General features: G+C 43.1%; 1 protein-coding gene across 4 annotated transcripts in view; it reads right to left on the reverse strand.

The window, feature by feature from the left end:
- Positions 1–21,614, reverse strand: part of LOC125457121 (amyloid-beta precursor protein-like) — a 163,806-nt gene that overhangs the window by 92,395 nt on the left and 49,797 nt on the right. For all 4 annotated transcript variants that reach the window (XM_048540886.2, XM_048540889.2, XM_048540888.2 and 1 more), the window contains exon 3: positions 780–909. In XM_048540886.2, the coding sequence (XP_048396843.1) occupies positions 780–909 (130 nt within the window). The remainder of the gene's footprint in view (positions 1–779; positions 910–21,614) is intronic.

The following is a 21,614-nucleotide window of genomic DNA, read 5'->3' on the forward strand; positions in this document are numbered from 1 at the left end:
GGAATTGAACCGGGAACAGACCGGCACACTTTGAAGAGTCAAGAAAGAACTGTAAGCTAGGATAGCAGATTTGGAGGATTCTCATTAATATAGATATCAACGTTTCCTGTGAAGGTGGACAAGGAACATGCTTCTGATTCTTGTCTGCTTCCATGGCTAATTATTCCTGAAACAGGTCACTAGCCTGTTGCAAAAACTGAAGTTTGAATGGTACCACTCCACGTTAATATTGCTAACAAGGAGACTCTACTGCTCTTATAACCCGCTATTAGTGTGTTGAAAAATATATCGGTTGATACTCAATCTGTGTGACCACATTATGAACTCACATTTCTTGGTTTTTAAGTTCTAGAGCAGGAGTCAAACCCAGAGCTCTAGTTCAGAGGCAGCAATGCCACTCACTGCGGAGAAGATAGTCCCTCATCAATATAACAGGGAAAAATTCAAACCTGACAATTAAATGCAATGGAAACGTTTGACAAAAATGTTAGAATATTATACAAAGCACGATATTCAAGGTTTCATACAATTATTTTAGTTCAGAACTAGTGAACTTTATCTCGATTTTAACAAAAGAATGGTGTACCATTTTCTCTTCTGCTTCCATTATGGCTGCATACTATGTGGGTATTATGCGAGGAGCTCTTAGTATCAAGAATGTTGAAAATAAATTAATTTTCAGAAAACATCTAATAGACAATGTGGAGCATTTTAGACATGTATGTTTACAAACAATTACAAGAATAACTTTAAATAAAGAAAAAAGCAACACCACATACCCAAGCATCTATAAGGAACCACGATGTGGGGGTGCCCTTTACACTGCTTACGGCCCTTTTTACACCAGTTCTGGATTGTGACAGGTTGGTTGGCCTCAACAACATTTGTTATCTGTAAATCAGGATAAACCTAGGAGAGACGAAAATCAATTTACAAACACAATCTCAAAAGTAATAGCATCGAGCTCCGTAACCTTGAATCAAGTCCTGATTGTCGTATTTCTGAATTGCTGAATATGCGATTTTCATCGTCACTGATTTTTTCGGACACAGGCTTTTGCATGACAGGAAACAACTTTGCCCTTGAAAGACAATTCATCAGGGATAACCTTTCCTCGTAAAACTGATTTGGTCGGCTATGTATTTTCAAGGATCAACAGAACTAAACAATACTCTATATTCTGGGGCTTAGAGGAAAGAAATATGCATTCAGGCTAATTGGCTGAAAATAAAATGCATTTAAGTTCAATAATGTCATAACTAGAATGAGGTTTCAGGTCACTTAAGAAAGAAATTTTAAATTGAACTTAAAATGGAAAATGTTTAGTGTATAAATAAACCTCTATCTTAAGCGCCATAGCTTGTGCAAATAGAATTATACTACAGTATTCATTAAATAGAGTTAGTTATAGCCAAAAAATTTCCAATTGAGAGAAACTACACAAGTGTTCACTGGTTTATCGTCTACAACTTACGCTAATCTCATTCGCCCACTCATGTTCCAATTTAAATGCAATTATTGAACTTCCTTTTAAAACCATGCGTATTAGAGATAAAGTTCGTGGCAGTGTTTCACATATACATTTCTCTATGTGAGATTTTTAATGTTGATTTTAGCATTGAACTTTTAACATCATTATCACCTTGCTAGTCAGTGAAAGGGACTATTTGTCTCATCATAACATTTGATCCTGCAAGACTTCAAATTGGTCAACACCCCCTCCCCCTGCCACTTTAACCTCTTGTTCTTGTTAATAATATATTTCATCTGTGATAACATTTGAGCAATCTACACTCTGAATTTAAACCATTATTATTTCCTCGTAATGGCATAACCAAAGCTGCGCAGAATACTCCAAATTCAATATTAATTCTATGCTCTAGACTTGTGTACATGACAGGACTCTGTACAACATCCAGCTTCCACTGCCAACTTGACGAACTACATCGAATCTTCTACGCCAACTACAAGTTTATCTTTGAAGTTGTTACTTCCTTTCCCAATTATTTTCAAAATACCATGTTTCATTTTTCTATGCTATGGCCAAACCCTTCAATAGTTTTCAATAATCAAAATTTGTAATATTTAACCTAAATTTCAATATTCTCCCCTCAATTTCCAGCAGGTCTGTGCATATACTTAAGAATCCTTGGATCTCAGACTCTCAATTCCATTATTTAAGATCCAAAACTTTACTTAACTTTATATCATGGCTAGCAACCATCTCTATCGGTTTAACAGATTCCTTTCCATTGACTTATTTATTTGACACTTAATGTGACATCAAGGGTTATGAGCTGTAAGCATGATCTAGACAAAGTGAAGATTCATTTATTATTTGCAGAAAAAGGTTTGGTGACAAACATATGAAAGCATATTTAAGTCTATCACTGGCTTTCCTACTTTGGCTCTGAATGACAGCTCATTCAGTTTGCTTTGAGATATGGGCAAATGTATTCCAGAACCAGGCTGAAATTGACATGTCAAATTGAGTACTTACAACTATAGATAGATAGATTTTGTTCTGCTAGTTCAGGTTGTATCACAGCTCAGTTACTAGAGGTGGAGGGACAAAAATGTTCTCAAAATTCCATTAAGTCCTGACTACGAGCATTTTTAATCAAAGGAACAGAATGAAACGTTCCTTGCTGTTAATTTTACATAAACCTATTACTATCTTTGTATGAATATTTCTTGGAAAGTCAATCATCAAACATGCATTCAAAATTTGAAAAAATATTTTCATTATACTTTTCCAGTTATAAAGTTTGTTTTGGCTGATTACTGAACTACTTTTTTCAAAACAAATGGGTGAGTTCTGTACTGAAATCCTCAGGAAAACCGAAATCACATCTTCATCCTGTTACTTTCAATATCAATGTCAAACGTGACTGTGAAAGTAAAAAGATCAAATGCTTAAAATGTCACTATCCAGGTCCCATGCAGTTAATCATCATGAGCTAAACACACCCTACAGAGGAACTTCAGTGTCGCACAGTACAATTTTCTGTTGTTCTCTGTTAGAGGAGCACAATGGAGTCCTTAAGATGATAAGGTCAATACATGTAACAATTTTCCAGATGTTAAACAATGACCACCATTTTACTGTAGAACATGAACTAAAAGTGAACAAGACTGAATCAACATGACCAGCCCCACAAAATAAATACCAATGAAACTGTATTGATGTAAAAAAAATTCAACGATGAGTAACAAGACCATGTTGGCATGGTTTAAATTTTTAAAAATACATTAGAACGTGGCTAACACAACCAACGATATTTTTGTCCACCAGTGAATGCCTTTTGATAAAATGGTGAGCCACCAACTGAATGGCTTGCTAGGCCCTTTCAGAAGCCATGCAAGGGCTAATTACATCGCTATGGGTATGGAGTCGTATGCAGGCCAGACTGGATAAGGAAAGCAGATTTCCTTCCCAAAAAGGAAACAGTGGACCCTTTATTGTGAAAAGCTTCTGTACCATATTTTACTACATTATTTCAATTTACATCCTCCATTACAACAGCAACATTTCAACTCATGACTCAGTCAGTAGACCAGGTCTCTTGATTAGTGGGCCAGTAATTCAACTGTTATGCTATCGTGTCTCTCTTGTTGCACTAATGCCCAATCCTGGGTAGAAGAGTTTGCAGGATCGATAGAATGGTGACTGCTCACTGCGACTGAATTTTAGTCACCCTTCTTCTAGTACTTCAGTTATGTATGACTTGTAATGACTCCTTTTGAAGTGCAGTACAATTTAATAAGGGGCTGCTAAGCACTCTCACCTTGTCCAAAATACAGTGAAGTGACCTTATTTGAGACTAGTCTCTCATGTTTTGACAAGGTACCTCAAGGCAGACCGGTACAAAAGGTGAAGGCACATGGTATCGGGGTGAGCTGGAAAGATGTGTATGGAATGGGTTTAATCATAGGAGAAAGAGGGTAGCGGTGGAAGGATGCTTTTCAGGATGGAGGGGTGAGGCTAGTCGTGTCTTATGGGAATCAGTGCTGGGGCCTCTGCTATTTGCAACATAAATGATTTGGAGGAAAACACAGCCGGTCTAACTGGCAAGTTTGAGGATAATAAAAAGATTGGCGGAGTTGCGGATAATGAGGAGAATTAATCAAAGATACAGGAGGACATAGATCAGTTGAAGGCATGGGCAGAAAAATGGCACATGGAGTTTAATCTGGACAAATGCGACATGGAGCATTTTGGAAGATCAAGCACAGATGGAAATTATGCACTGAATGGCAAAACCCTTAGGAGTACTGATATTCAGAGGGACCTGGGTGTGCAGATCCACTGATCACTGAAGTCAGAAGGAGGGTAGATAAGAGTTTAAAAAAAAAGGCTAAACGCATACTTATCTTCATTGCAAGTGCCACTGAGTATAAGAACAGACAAGTTATGCTGCAGCTTTATGGAGCTTTAGTTGGAATATTGCGTACAGTTCTGGTTGCCACACTACCAGAAGGAAGTGGATGCTTTGAAGAGAGAGCACAGAAAAGGTTTAACAGGATGTTTCCTGGTAGGGGGAATTTTAATTATGAAAAAAGGTTGGCTAGACTAGGTTTGTTTTCAGTGGAATGCAGGAGGTTGAGAGGCGATCTGATAGAAGTTTAAAAGAATATGAAAGGCATGGACAGAGTGGAAAGTAGGAGGCTTTTTCCCCCAGGGTGGAAAGGTCAATTACGAGGGGACACAAGTTCAAGGTGCGATGGGGGAGTTTAATAGAGATGTGGGGGGCAAATTTTTCACAGAAAGGGTGAAAAGTGTCTGGAGGTGGTGGAAGCAGACATAATAGCAGCATTCAAGAAGCACTTGGGCAAATACATGAATAGGAAGGGAATGGAGGAATATGGATCCAGTAAGTGAAATCAGTTTTCATATGGAAGGACAAAATGTGTTGGCACAGGCTTGGAGGGCTGAAAGGCCTGTTAAGTGGATACTGAACAGATTTTGCTTCTGCATTGCCATGAGCGAAGACTGATACCCATGTGGCATTGGTTGAACTTATAATGTATAAACAAGCATAAAACAAATAGAGAACTATTGTTCGAGGCAAAAAAAACTGCAGATGATTGCCTCCCATCCACATTATCCAGTGTTGATTCTGTTTCATCTGGGTTTTTTTTCCCCCAGAAAGGGTGCTTCAACTGCATTGGTTAAATGGTTTGAGAAAGGGTGGGGTTGGATTGTTGTTTTTTCTGCGCACTTGGCATTGTGGATAGAACAGTATGCAACTTCAATGCTGTATGAATAAGCATTTCAGGTGGCAAAACAAAATGGTCCATTGTGCATTCAGTTCTTTGAAGACCCAGTTTTCAGTTGCTTAAAGTTAATGGCCTGAGGGAATAATTTCTTGTCATAACTAACTTCATTAAATAATGCAAGTTCCAAAGCTGCTGAATACTGAAACTCCAGTTATTCAATCCCACGTATGATAAACATTTTTACAGATAGTAAATAAAGAAGGATGGCACATCTGAGGTTTTTTGAAATAATCGTTGTCTCCAGATTAAATATCTGTAGGCTTTATCCACTTTGGTTTTAAACCACTCCAGATCGTATCCTATCATGCTTCCATTGGACAAAGAACCGTACAACACAGGAACAGGCCCGGGAGTGGAATGCCTCATCTCAGGAGCAGATGCGGCAGAGGCAAAGGAATCGGGAATAGGGGATGGCATTTTTGCAGCAAGGTGGGTGTGAAATGCTATCCCTTATTCCTAGTTCCTTTGCCTCCGCCACATCTGCTCCCAAAATGAGGCATTCCACTCCCGATATCTCTGGTGTTCTTCTTTTTCAAAGGACCACAACTTCCCATCCACAGTGGTTGAAAACACCCTCGACTGCATCTCTCGCGTTTCCTGAAACTCATCCCTCACACCCCCTCCCCGCAATAACACCAAAAGCAGAATTCCCCCTTGTCCTCATGTACCACCCCACCAACCTGTGGATCCAATGCATTATCCTCCATCACTTCTGCCACTTGCAATCTGAACCCACTACCAAGGATGTTTTTCCCTCTCCGCCCTTACCTGCCTTTCGGAGGGACCAATCTCTCCATGACTCTCTTGTCCGCTCCACACTCCCCACGAGTCCCACCACCCCCATCACTTTTCCCTGGAACCGCAGAAAGTGCTATACCTGTTCCTACACCTCCCCCCACACCCACATCCCAGGCCCCAAGTAACCTTCCACATCAAACCAATGTTCACCTGCACATCTGCTAATGTGTATACTGCATCCACTGTTCCTGATGTAGCCTCCTCTACATTGGGAAAACCAAGCGGAGGCTTGGAGACCGCTTTGTGGAATACCTACGCTAGATTCGCAGCAAAAGACTGCACCTCCCATTCTCAAACCACTTCAACTCCCCCACCCAATCCTTGGACGACATGCCTATCCTGGGCCTCCTCCAATGCCACAACGATGCCACCTAAAGGTTGCAGGAATAGCACCTCCTATTTCAATTGGGAACCCTGCAGCCCAATGGTATCAATATGGATTTCACTAGCTTCAAAATCTCCTTTTCCCCCGGCCGCATCCCAAAACCAGTCCAACTTGTCTTCGCCTCCCTAACCTGTCCGTCCTGTCTCCCAGCTATCCATTCCTCCCATCTCAACCCGCACCCCCATCTTCTACCTACCTGCCTCACCCCTGCCTCCTTGACCTCCGTCTTCCCTTGACTGACCAATCCCTACCCTAACTCCCCACTACACTCAGTTTTACTAGCTCCATCCCCATCTCCTTGACCTATCTCCTCTCCACCTATCTGCTCCTTTATCCACCTTCCATCCGCCTCCCCCCTTCTGTTTATTTCAGAATCCCCTTCCCCTCCCCTATTTCTGAAGGAGGGTGCAGACCCGAAAAGTCAGCTTTCCTGCTCGGCCTGCTGTTCATCCAGCTCTACACCTTGTTATCTCATTGTCTCTAGCATCGGCAGTTCCTACTGTGTCTTGAGTAAAAATATGACTTTTTCTGAACACCAAATACTACCATTTCTGTCTTGGCTATCTTTTAGATTTTTTAAATTCGTGGCCTGTCTCTTGAAGGTAAAGAACTTCACAGGTGAGTGTTCCTGCTTCTGAAAACCTTTATAGGTCCAGTGTGGTGTCTGCAGCCCCAGTCCGGGCTGAATCCTGACTGTCGTCTTGAAGACAGTTCAGTAGAATCCTCAAAGTTGTGTTTGCCAAGCAAGCTGCATTGGCAGCAGTCCCAGAAACACGTGACCATGTTTTGTGACACCATCTGCACAAGCCAGAAAACCAGACTGACAACCATCTGGATATTCCACATCATATCCTTTTCAACAAAGTTTTACTGTTTTAATACACCACCATGTTCACTGGGCATCATCTGTGTCTTGGGCTTGCTGCAGCATAGCTCAGCATAAGCAAGGAAGAATAGCACCTCATTTTTTTCTTGGGACCTCTATAACCTTTAGGATGCAATACGGAGTTCGACAATTTTATGGTTTGAGGCACCTTCTCCCCTGTCATTACTCCAACTCTCTCACACCAGGCCTAGTTATTACATGGTCTGCTATTACACACAACCAATTGCTAGCCAATAATTGCCCTGATTGGTAGCTATTTGTTCTCCTGGATTGATCATTATCCAAGACAACAAAATGTGAGGCTGGATGAACACAGCAGGCCAAGCAGCATCTCAGGAGCACAAAAGCTGATGTTTCGGGCCTAGACCCTTCATCAGAGAGGGGGATGGGGTGAGGGTTCTGGAGTAAATAGGGAGAGAGGGGGAGGCGGACCGAAGATGGGGAGAAAAGAAGATAGGTGGAGAGGAGAGTATAGGTGGGGAGGTGGGGAGGTAGGGAGGGGATAGGTCAGTCCAGGGAAGACGGACAGGTCAAGGAGGTGGGATGAGGTTAGAGGTAGATGGGGGTGCGGCTTGGGGTGGGAGGAAGGGATGGGTGAGAGGAAGAACAGGTTAGGGAGGCGGAGACAGGTTGGACTGGTTTTGGGATGCAGTGGGTGGAGGGGAAGAGCTGGGCTGGTTATGTGGTGGAGTGGGGGGAAGAGGACGAACTGGGCTGGTTTAGGGATGCAGTTGGGGAAGGGGAGATTTTGAAACTGGTGAAGTCCACATTGATACCATTAGGCTGCAGGGTTCCCAGGCGGAATATGAGTTGCTGTTCCTGCAACCTTCGGGTGGCATCATTGTGGCACCCCCATCTTCCTCTCACCCGTCCCTTCCTCCCACCCCAAGCCGCACCCCCATCTACCTACTAACCTCATCCCACCTCCTTGACCTGTCAGTCTTCCCTGGACTGACCTATCCCCTCCCCACCTATACTCTCCTCTCCACCTATCTTCTTTTCTCCCCATCTTCGGTCCGCTTCCCCCTCTCTCCCTATTTATTCCAGAACCGTCACCCCATCCCCCTCTCTGATGAAGGGTCTAGGCCCGAAACGTCAGCTTTTGTGCTCCTGAGATGCTGCTTGGCCTGCTGTGTTCATCCAGCCTCACATTTTGTTGTCTTGGATTCTCCAGCATCTGCAGTTCCCATTATCTTTGATCACTATCCACTCCTTTTTCTCTCCAACTGTCCTCTCTCTTTCCACCTATTGTTTACTCCTTACCCCTCTCCCCCATTCTATCTTCTGCATAAAAACCAACTGCTTTCCCAGCTACCATCAGTTCTGAGGAAGGGTCACTGGACCTGAAATGTTAACTGATTTGAATCCACAGATGCTGCCAGACCTATTGAGCTTTTCCAGCAATTTCAGAAAGCTATTTGAGCTCCTGTTGTGGTGTGCTGGCACCAGTTTAAAGCATCAAATGGTCACCTTCTGCATTTTATATTCTGTTCAATGAGAGAGCAATGAACTTGAACAACAGGTTGGATGTTCTGTTCAGTGAGAGAGCACTGAATCTGTGCAGCAGGTATTCCTCTGCTTTTTCTTTTTCCCGTCAAGACGAGTAATACATACATCATGTTATGTGCAATTCCAGATCTCTTCCCAAATTAAGATTCTATATTTATCAATGCATTGCTTGACCTATAGTAAGTTAGGTGATCTCTCTGAACCCCATGTTGAGTTTTCTGGAATGGTAGGGAAAAAAATACAACATTGCTCATGCAAGAAATTCAAATAAGTTTATTTGTAAATATGATTTATATGGCTGTGGTATATCCCACGTCTGGCTGATGCTAACTATTAATAATGCCTATATTTAATGAATGACCACTTGAGCATATGTTGTTGGTGAGGACACTTGAGCCTGTAGAGGGGGAGAGAACTGAAAAAATCTAGTATTTTCTTAAAATCTGGGTGCATAATGTTTAACTGAAGCTATCATGCAGTACCATCTATCTTGTTTAAGAGTAGTCAATTGCTGTAGTTTACCCTTTGCCTCTGAGATTTTTGCCCAATAAGCTTATTCACAGTATCTTGTCAATTATTTTAGGAAGTGAATAAACTGCAACATCAATATTAAATGCAGTGGTCCAGTTGTTTTTATGCAAATGGTCAGGAAAATTAAGTTATTTTTAACTTTGATTGTAACAAGTAGGACTTAAAATTTTGAGTGCGAGCAGCAGCGGAGGTAAGACGAACCCGGAAGACTGCAGCTAAGGTAAGGCAGTTTTTTACAATTACTTACCGGTAGCGGGCAGCGGTGTTTTTCTCTTGCACAGAAGGAGCGGGAGCAGCGGAGGAAGTGACAAGGACCAGAGGGGCAGCCGGGAAGGAAAGCAGTGACCATACATATCAGCAAGGCGGTTTCAGGACACAAAACAGCCACAATCTGACAAAGCCGTAGAATTATAGAATAGATGGCAAACAGTCAGCCCATCATGCCTATGCTGGCTCCTTTTAGTCTTATGTTTGCCCCTCACCCTGGCATTTTATCATAGTCCCAAATGACTTTCTTTTACATTTTTATGTAAATTTATTTTGTAAAGTTCTTACTAAATGTGTCTACCAGCCTATCAGGCAGGACATTCCAAATTCCAAACAAATGCATTTCCTTGTGCTGGGATAACAAAGCGTGGGGCTGGATGAACACAGCAAGCCAAGCAGCATCTTAGGAGCACAAATGCTGACGTTTCGGGCCTAGACCCTCATCAGAAAAAGGGGGATAGGGAGAGGATTCTGAAATAAATAGGGGGGGGGGGGGGAAAGAGAGGCCGACTGAAGATGGGTAGAGGAGAAGATAGGTGGAGAGGAGAGTATGGGTGAGGAGGTAGGGAGGGCATAGGTCCAGCCCCACACTTCATTATCCCAGCAAAAGGAAATACATTTGGTTGGAATTTGGAATGTACTGCCTGATAGGCTGGTAGACATATTTAGTAAGAACTTTACAAAAAGAAATTTACATAAAAATGTAAAGGAAAATCATTTGGGACTATGATAAAATGCCAGGGTGAGGGGCAAACATAAGACTAAAAGGAGCCAAGACAGGCATGATGGACTGACTGTTTGCCATCTATTCTATGATTCTACGGCTTTGTCAGATTGTGGCTGTCTTGTGTCCTGAAACCGTACTACAATTCATAATAGTTGTGTTGACTCTTTGCCAATAATAATCTCAGTTTCCAGTTCACACCCCATAGCATTTCAGATATTTATCCAATTCTCACTTGAAAATGCATGGTTTCTGCTTCTTGAATTATTTGCCAAAAGGTTGGTCCTTTGAGATTATTTGCAGAACCATAGTGATTTTTTTTATCATAGGTATCTTTTTGTTTTTCTCTACCTTTACAGAAAAATGAGAAAAGAACTGTATCTTCTCTAACCAGCTTCAGTCCACCTCCCCCTCTCTCCCTACTTATTTCAGAATCCTCTCCCCATCCCCCTTTTCTGAAGGGGGGGGGGTCTAGGCCTGAAATGTCAACTTTTACGCTCCCAAGATGCTGCTTGGCCTGCTGTGTTCATTCAGCCCCACACTTTGTTATCTTGGATTCTCCAGCATCTGCAGTTCTCATTATCCTTGTGCTGGGTTCACTTCTTCTGCACTCTTACATTGGATTATCAACCCTCGACCCACTGGAAATGGATTCTCTTTTCTTTTTTGTTCTTACTGTATCCTAATAGACTCTAGCAAATCTCTGACTTCTCTGCTGTAATGAGAACATTCCCAAACTTCTCCATTTTATCCTCAAAACTAAAGTCAGTCATTCTGGTACATATTTTTTGTACTTCTGCCAAAGCCTTCACATTCTTCTTAATGTATGGTGCCCAGAATTGGGTATGACAGTCCAACTAGTGTTAATCCAGACATTATTTATTACTTTGTTGACTTGTTATGCCACTTTCAATGATTTGTGCACAAAAATCTGTTCTGACAGCTTCAAAACTGCACAATTTACCATCTATTGCTGCTCTCTATTCTCCCTTGAAAAGCCAACCTCCTTTTCATTATGTCATGCTCACTCATTCCACCAGCCTCTAAGTATATTACCATCTTCCACACTGCACCTCACACTTATTCCACCTGTGTTGAGGGCAGGTGCTCGACATTCACTGATGGTTTGTTTGCACTTCTCTCAATGAAGATGCAGGGCCTAAAATTACTCAAACAGAGATGTCTATGACTACTTCCTATTCAGAGAACTTCCTAGAAGTTCGGAACATTGAGACTTGAGACACTGTTCCATCCATCCAGTATCCTTTAGTGATAAATTGTTGCTCGTCACCCTGACATACTTAATTTCCTTCTCAAACTGCAAGAATAAGCAACAGAAATTCAGTAAAGTCTTAACACGACCATTATGGCAATCTGAAAAACACCAATTAAAAATGCCAGTTATTAGCATTTAGAATACATTACTCCAAATCTCCAACTGTGTTTTTCACAAGGATGCAATATTCTCTTTCTGCTTCTGGGGCTGGGATAGGAATCTGGCACAGTGATGGATGAAAGCACAATTACTCAAATTGCCAAGATTCTGAAAAAAAACACGAGCCTGAGAAGCTTAAGTCAAATTCTAAGCAGTTCTTAGTACTCAGCATAAAATTTTAAATAATTCAAATACAAATCTTGTTAAAAAGGCTCAGTGAAAAGCCAGTGCAACTTAAAAGGAAATAATTCACACTGTTGGCAATTGTGCTCCCCTGAAATAAATTGGTTTGATAATCATATCAGCACTTGCTTCAGGATAGTTTTAACTGAAGTTTTTAAATTACTAGTATCAAATATACTGCAGTTGTGGGCTTGTGATAACAGTGCAAGGCTCTACCATGATTGCAGATGCCTGTCTAAGGATGATGAAACTGATGATCATTATGCACCGCCTTGTTACACCCAAGAAAAGCATAGAAATAATGCAGTGTTTAGTGTTCTGGCACATGTGATTGGCGTGCGAGGGTGAGAACGAGGGAGGGGGAATAGACAGCATGAGACAGAATGGGAAGAGGGCGAGGGGGCGCGCGCGCACAGAGAGAATGGGTGAAGAGAGGGGAGGGCAGGGAGCAAGGGATAGGTAACGACAGCATGTCGGGTGAGACAGAATGGTGGGGAGGGCAAGAGGGAGGGTGTGAGGGAAGTGTAGAGGGAGGTGGGTATGGGGAGGCAGGGCTAAGGGAGACACTGGTGGGGGCTGGTGCGGGGGACAGAGGAGAGAGGGGTGGGAGACCCGAATATTTAAATCCAGTTACAGCGCTCAGATAGTTTTTCTTTATTTCAAACTTCTAAGTGCTAAGGACAGCATTTGTTTTGCAAAACAATCGAGTTTCAGAATCAGAGACAATAGGAACCGCAGATGCTGGAGAATCTTTGATAACAAGGTGCTGAGCTGGGTGAACACAGCAGGTCAAGGAGCAGGAAAAGCGATGTTTCGGGCCTAGACCCTTCTTCAGAAATGACCCTGAAGAAGGGTGGAGGCCCGAAACGTCAGCTTTCCTGCTCCTGATGCTGCTTGGCCTGTTGTGTTCATCCAGCTCTGCACCTTGTTATCTGAGTTTCTGAATCTATGAAGCACAGTTACATACATTGACTACAGCGCTCTATGCTCTTGGAACTATAGGTCTGGGAAGTTGCCGGCTGCCAGGTGGAGGAAAACGTAATCATGTGAATTAGTAAAATAAACAGTAGTAAAATCAGCACAATCTAATACAAGCAAATTAATTTTCTCTTTTAATATAAAACTAATTTTGGACTTTGATGCAATAAAAATACATTTTATGGTTTCACAGGTAGCTGGTAAAGCCTCTAAAACATTTCTCTTGTCAATGTTATTCGTGACATAGTGGTAATGTCACTGCATGAGTAAATTAGTGAACAGGACAAATGCTCCAGAGACAGGCTCAAATTTAATATAAAAAAGAATCAGCAGAATTTAGATTAATTTAAGTAATCTGCAAGAAGCGAGCAATGGTAGCAATTGGATTGGTAGAATCATACTTCTGTTCTTTAGGGAAAAGGCAATCTGTCATTCCTACCAAAGCCTGGCCTACATGTGTTCCACATCCCTCTTAAACAGTCATTCAATTCACAGAATTCCTACTGTGTAGAAGCAGGCCATTCAGCCCAATGAATCCACACCAACCTTCCAAATAGCAAACCATCCAGACTCACCCCTCCTACCCTATTCCTGTAACCCTGTCTTTCTCATGGCTAATCCAACTAACCCGCATATCATTGGACTGTGGGAGGAAAGCTACTCAGACACTGGGAGAACGTGCAAACTCTACACAGGTACCCAAAGGCGGAATCGAACCTGGGTCCCTGGTGCTATGCAGCAGCAATACTAACCACTGGGCCATTGTGCAAGTGTATAAAACTGATACAGCAAAGCTTGACCATCTGGCATTAGCATAGGCACACACTGCAAAATCCTCCTCAGTAACACATGCCAAATTGGAAGGGCTGTAACAGACCAGGCAAGAAGCAACTTAACAGTCACACCAACAAATCAAACCTGAAATCAGACTTGTCCATCAGCACATGGTGAGGTAGGACACACCAGAGGTGGCAGCAAAGTAATATGCAGTCTGGAAAGAAATCCCTGGAATCTTCAGCATTAAATCCTGATTCCACGAATTCTCAATCCATCATACTCCCCAAACTGATAAATCAGTACACATTCACGCTGAGCATTTGAAAGAGCTACTGAAGATAGCAAGGCCTCAAAATGTACATCAGGTGAGGGACTTCAATTAGTAACATGACTACTGACCAAGTCTGGACAGCCCTGACCAACATATTTACACATTGAGCCTGTAGCAGATAGCGGGAACACAGAGGAGAGAAAATCGTTCCTAATCTACTTCTCACAGAGGCATCTGTTCACTATGACTGTAGCGATTCTGGACACATCTCTCAGCTCAAAACTGGACATGCACAAGGCAATATGGCTCATCAGTCGCAACAGAATTGCATTCAATCATAATTTATAAATTCATGGCTTGTAAATCTCACTACCAAATATCAAAGAAACAAAGAAACCTACAGCACAGGAACAGGCCCTTCGGCCCGCCAAGCCTGCGCCAATTGAGATCCTCTGTCTAACCTGTCATCTATTTTCTAACGGTCTGTGTCCATTTGCTCCCTGCCCATCCATGTACCTGTCCAAATATATCTTAAAAGACACTAACGTGTCTGCGTCTACCACCTCCGCTGGCAACGTGTTCCAGGCGCCCACCACCCTCTGTGTAAAGAACTTTCCACGCATATCGCCCTTAAACTTTCCTCCTCTCACTTTGAACTCATGACCCCTAATAATTGAGTCCCCCACTCTGGGGAAAAAGCTTTTTGCTATCCACCCTGTCTATACCCCTCATGATTTTGTAGACCTCAATCAGGTCCCCCCTCAATCTCCGTCTTTCTAATGAAAATAATCCTAATCTATTCAACCTCTCTTCATAGCTAGCACCTTCCATACCAGGCAACATCCTGGTGAACCTCCTCTGCACCCTCTCCAAAGCATCCACATCCTTTTGGTAATGTGGCAACCAGAACTGTACACAGTACTCCAAATGTGGCCGAACCAAAGTCCTATACAAGTGCAACATGACCTGCCAACTCTTGTACTCAATACCCTGCCCAATGAAGGAAAGCATGCCATATGCCTTCTTGACCACCTTATTGACCTGCGTTGTCACCTTCAGGGAACAATGGACTTGAACATCCAGATCTCTCTGTTCAATTTTCCCCCCGAGGACTTTTCCATTTATGGTATAGTTCGCCCTTGAATGTGATCTTCCAAAATGCATCACCTCGCATTAGCCCGGATTGAACTCCATCTGCCATTTATCTGCCCAACTCTCCAGTCTATCTATATTCTGCTGTAATTTCTGACAGTCCCCTTCACTATCAGCTACTCCACCAATCTTAGTGTCATCAGCAAACTTGATCAGACCACCTACACCTTCCTCCAGATCATTTACATATATCACAAACAACAGTGGTCCCAGCACAGATCCTTGTGGAACACCACTGGTTACAGGTCTCCAATTTGAGAAACTCCCTTCTACTGCTACCCTCTGTCTCCTGTCGCCCAGCCAGTTTTTTATCCATCGAGCTAGCACACCCTGGACCCCATGCGACTTCACTTTCTCCATCAGCCTGCCATGGGGAACCTTATCAAATGCCTTACTGAAGTCCATGTATATGACAGCGACAGCCGTTCCCTCAATCAACTTTGTCACGTCCTCAAAGAATTCTATTAAGTTGGTAAGACATGACCTTCCCTGTACAAAACCATGTTGCCTATCACTGATAAGCCCATTTTCTTCCAAATGGGAATAGATCCTATCCCTCAGTATCTTCTCCAGTAGCTTCCCTACCACTGACGTGAGGCTCACCGGTTGATAATTACCTGGATCATCCTTGCTGCCCTTTTTAAACAAGGGGACAACATTAGCAAATCTCCAGTCCTCCGGGACCTCACCAGTGTCTAAGGACACTGCAAAGAGATCTGTTAGGGCCCCGGCTATTTCCTCTCTCGCTTCCCTCAGAAACCTGGGATAGATCCCATCTGGACCTGGGGACTTGTCCACCTTAATGTCTTTTAGGATACCTAACACTTCCTCCTTCCTTACGTCAACTTGACCTAGACTAAGCAAACATCTATCCCTAACCTCAGCATCCGTCACATCCCTCCCCTTGGTGAATACCAATGCAAAGTACTCGTTAAGAATGTCACCCATTTTCTCTGACTGAGCGCATAACTTTCCTTCTTTGTCCTTAAGTGGGCCAATCCTTTCTCTAGTTACCCTCTTGCTCGTTATATAATGAATAAAAGGCTTTGGGATTTTCCTTAACCATGTTTGCCAGCAATATCGCATGTCCTGTCTTAGCCCTCTTAATCCCTTTTTCCAGATTCGCTCTACATTCCCGATATTCTTGCAAAGCTTCGTCTGTCTTCAGTCACCTAGACCTCATGTATGCTTCCTTTTTTCTCTTGGCTAGTCTCACAACTTCACCTGTCATCCATGGCTCCCTAATCTTGCCTTTTCTATTCCTCATTTTCACAGGAAAATGTCTTTCCTGCATGCTAATCAACCTCTCCTTAAAAGCCTCCCACATATCAAATGTGGATTTACCTTCAAACAGTTTCTCTCAATCTACATTCCTCAGATCCTGCCCAATCTTGGTATAGTTGGCCTTCCCCCAGTTTAGTACTCTTCCTTTAGGACCACTCCTATCCTTGTCCATGAGTATTGTAAAACTAATGGAATTGTGGTCGCTATTTCCAAAGTAGTCCCCTACTGTAATATCAACCACCTGGCCAGGTTCATTCCCCAGCACCAGATCCAGTCTGGCCCTTTCCCAAGTTGGACTACATACATACTGCTCTAGAAAACCCTCCTGGACACACCTTAGAAATTCTGCTCCGTCTTGACCCCTAACACTGAGTGAATCCCAGTCAATGTTGGGAAAATTAAAATCTCCCATCAGCACCACCCTGTTTCTCCTACACCTTTCCATTATGTTTACATATTTGTACCTCTATCTCTCACTTGCTGTTGGGAGGCCTGTAGTACAGCCCCAGCATTGTTACTGCATCCTTCCTATTTCTGAGTTCTACCCATATTGCCTCACTGTTTGAGTCCTCCATGTGGCCCTCCTTCCGTGCGGCTGTGATATTGTCTTTGGCCATTACTGCAACTTCTCCACCCCTTTTATCTCCCTCTCTATCCCACCTGAAGCATCGATATCCTGGGACTAGTTGCCAGTCATGCCCTTCCCTCAACCAAGTCTCAATAATAAGTTGAAGGATCAGCCCTGGTTCAACGAAGACTGCAGGGGTGCCTGACAGAATCACAGCCGGCATATCTTTACATAATTTTTAAAAAGAATTCACAAGTGGGATGTACGCATCGCTGGCTTGCTAGCATTTATTGCCCTTCCCTAGCTGGCCTCCTACTGAGGTCTCCAGGATCACAGATACCAGTACTCAACCAATTCATTTCATACAATATCAAGACAAGACTGAAAGCACTGGATGTTGGAAAGCTATGGACCCTGACAACAGAAATGGTACCGAAGACTTGAGTTGCAGAACTGGGGAGGTGGTGGTGAACTAACAATAGATCAGCAATCTAGAACTCCAGGCTAATGTTCAAGGTTTAAATCCCACCACGGCACACCCTTTGGTGTGTAGCAATGCTTCTCAACATCTCTCCTGAATGATCTGGCCCTATCTACCCCTTCCTTTCCTGTTAATGCCTTTAAGACTTTGACTAGATAACCTTAAGTCTTCTAAATTCTAGAGAAAACAGGCTTAATTTGTATAATCTCCCTTCATAACTTAACTCGTTAAGTCCTTTCCACTTGCTGGAATGCATGCAGCCTCAGAAGCATTTGAGGTTCAACACCAAAAGGACAAGGCAGTCCAAAATCACTGACAATGCACCCACCACCTCGTGCATTCACTACTGCCACTTAATTACATACATCTGCAAGCTGCACTGCAGCCACTCATCATGCTTCCTTGTATAGCATCTGTGAAACTCAGCCTCCACCAGCCACAAATGAGGGCAGCAAACACATCAGAACATTAATAGCTCCACTCTATGCTGACTTGGAACTAAAAGCACTGTTCCTTTAGTCACTAGATCAAAATTCTGAAACTCCATTCCAAACAGCAAATTGGGTATACCTACAGTAAACAGGCTATAGGGAATTCAAGTCATCAGCTCAAGGCTACCTTCTCAAGCAAAAGACTCATTTATACTCCATGAATAAAAGAATTCAGAAACAGCTTTAGACGGTGAAGATCATTACTAATTTTGTCAAATGACAACAGAAGCCTATGATGTTCCAAATTGTCATATAGATCCATGGGGATTCACAAAGGTTTCTCAAGGTTATCACGGTAATTCACTGCACTTGAGTGATCAACAATTTGCCTGATGTTGATGTACTGGAAGGAGCCATGCTAAGTGCAAAGGCTGAATTCTTAAAAATGGGGAAGATCGTCAGGTCACCAAGGAATTAGCATTGGAAAGTGTTGCATCATTTCCAGTAAGGTTAGTAATGAAAAGCAATAGCACGCCCTACCAAAAGGACATTTTGAAGCTATCAGTGCACTTTGCTTCTATTTGCTGTATTTCTCTCAACACAACTAGTAAAAGATTTCCTGTACACATAACATGGTCATGAAAGACTACATTGGCAGGTTCAGAACACTTTAATCACAAGTGCCGGTCTAGAAAAACTTTCACACTAGTTAATTATTAACTTAATATCAGCAATGGTCAACTAGCTAAATCAAGATGATACATCTGAAACCCAAAGTGATATTTCAAACTGGATCACTCCCAAAGACCAAGCATAATGGCCTATCTTTTACGCATGCTATTTTCATTACCGTAGAGTTGAGGTGAAATGCTTCTGTAAGCAAACATAGAACTGAAACTATTATAACGTCACAGGTTGTCTGTGCAGACAAGATTATGGATGCACATGTCCACAATACTCATTATTAAATGGCAGTACTGAGGGACTATTTATTTTGATAACAAGTCGATTCTACTGTTAAATATCACACCTCTTACCCACTGCTCCAGTATAAAACACATAGTTAAGTAAACAGAAATAGAGTTTGTAGAATTGGATGGAATATACTGGCATAGTTTGAGAACTGGCTAATAGTCAGAAAACTGAGTAGGAACACACAGATCATTTGCAGGTTGGCAGGCTTGTAACCATTAGATTACTGTAAGGATCAATGTGGGCTCCAGTATTCAGTTTCAATATTAATGACTTAGATGCAGGAATTAAATGCAGTATTTCCAATGTTCCATTGTTAAAGAGAGAGACACAAAGTCAAACCTTTTCATCTTTCCCTCAACAGAACTAAGGCGTAGAGAACCAAGCTTTGAAAGAGAATGCCAATTGATACAGTATGAGAAACAAGTGCTCATTCATTAGACCATTGATAGCATGCAGATTTGCTAACTGTCGATTGTCATTCACTGATTAATTTCAGACCAACAGATAGACTCTGACAGATCAGGGTGTTACCATTGTACACAACAGGAATTCACAGTTTCTCAATGGAAAAGGTATAATGTGTACACAAATCACATGCTGACATAGAACAGGGTCCTATGAGCTGAAACTCATGCAAATGAAACATACGGCAAGCTCAAACGATATTTTAAAATAACATTCGGAGTAATTCTCAGTACAGACTGGATTATTTAGTTAATGCTGTTCAGCATGTGTTTCTAAGTTTTGTAAGATTGGGTGGTTGAGTATGGTTACTACACAGCCTGTTGGAGACAGTCAAATGACGCATTCTTTGCTATAGTCCACCAGTTATTGAGATGTACATCTCTCATCACACTGGCACGGAAACTCCTATACCGTATAATTTACATGGTCAGCATCAGACAGCTGGCTGCAACTGTTCATATTTTGGAGACACCTTCCTTTTGCAGTAGAAGAACAGGGCCAAGCATGGAAGATATATGCCTATTGATCATCTCACACAAAAATGATACTCCCCATTAACAAGATGGTGTCATCAAGCCAAAAAGACATCTATGGACCACAAACTTGAGGCGTGGCGTGTGTTTCAGTGCTGGTGTGATGCCAGGCATATAGAGTGCACACCTCAATGTTCGGCAAAGCATGCTTAACCAGCCCATGCTTGCAAAACTACAAAAGAGAAATGGTCATTCTTGTTTTTGAGTCACAAAGTTAGCATAGAGATTTATCAAATAATTCAGGAGGCAAACGGTATTATGGCCTTTATAAGATATTGAATATCAAAGATAACAAGGGGTAGAGCTGGATCAACACAGCTGGCCAAGCAGCGTCTTAGAAGCAGGAAAGTTGACGTTTTGGGCCTAGGCCCTTCATCAGAAATGGGGTAGGGAAGTGGGGTACGGAGATAAATAGGGAGAGAGGGGGAGGTGGATCAAAGATGGACAGAGGAGAAGATAGGTGGAGAGGAGACAGACAAGTTAAAGAGGCGAGGATGGAGCCAGTACAGGTGAGAGTAGGTGGGGAGGTAGGGAGGAGATAGGTCAGTCCAGGAAGGACGGACAGGTCAAGGGGGCAGGATGAGGTTAGTAGGAAGGAAATGGGAATGTGGCTTGAGGTGGGAGGAGGGGATAGGTGAGACCAAGAACAGGTTAGGGAGGCGGGGGGGGGGGGGGGGGGGGAACGAGCTGGGCCGGTTTTGGGATGTGGTAGGGGAAGGGGAGACTTTGAAGCTTGTGAAATCCACATTGATACCATTAGGCCTCAGGACTCCCAAGCAGAATAAGAGTTGCTGTTCCTGTGGGTGGCATCGTTGTGGCACTGCAGGAGGCCCAGGATGAACGTGTCCTCTGAGGAACGGGAGGGGGGAGTTGAAGCTGTTCGCAACTGCGAGGTGCAGTTGTTTATTACGAACCGAGCGTAAGTCCTCTGCAAAGCCGTCCCCAAGCCTCCGCTTGGTTTCCCCGATGTAGAGTAGACCACAACGGGTACAGCAGATACAGTATACCACATTAGCAGATGTGCAGGTGAACATCTGCTTGATGTGGAAAGTCTTCTTGGGGCCTGGGATGGGGGTGAGGGAGGTGGTGTGGGGGCAGGTGTAGCTTTTCCTGCGGTTGCAGGGAAAAGTGCTGGGTGTGGTGGGGCGGACAAGGGAGTCACGGAGAGAGTGGTCCCTCTGGAAAGCAGACAAGGGTGGGAAGGGAAAAATGTCTTTGGTGGTGGGTTAGGATTGCAGATGGTGGAAGTGTGGGAGGGTGATGCATTGGATCTGGAGGTTGGTGGGGTGGTAGGTGAGGACGAGGGGGATTCTTTTTTAGTTGTTATTGTGGGGACGGGGTGTCAGGGATGAGTTGCGGGAAATGCGGGAGACACAGTCGAGGGCATTCTCACTGCGGGGTGGTAGTTGCGGTCCTTGAAAAACGAGGACATCTCTGCGAGGTATGGGAGTGGAATGCCTCATCCTGGGGGCAGATGCGGCAGAGGCGAAGGAATTGGGAATAGGGGATGGCATTTTTGCAGGAAGGTGGGTGGGAGGTGGTATATTCTTGGTAGACGTGGGAATCGGTGGGCTTGAAATTGATATTGATTTCTCGGTGGTTGCCAGAGATGGAGAGAGAGGTGTCCAGGAAGGTGAGAGAGGTGTTAGACATAGTCCAGGTGAACTTGAGGTTGGGGTGGAAGGTGTTGGTGAAGTGTTG

This window comes from Stegostoma tigrinum, chromosome 12, assembly GCF_030684315.1.
Source record: "Stegostoma tigrinum isolate sSteTig4 chromosome 12, sSteTig4.hap1, whole genome shotgun sequence".
In the NCBI taxonomy this organism is placed as follows: domain Eukaryota; kingdom Metazoa; phylum Chordata; class Chondrichthyes; order Orectolobiformes; family Stegostomatidae; genus Stegostoma; species Stegostoma tigrinum.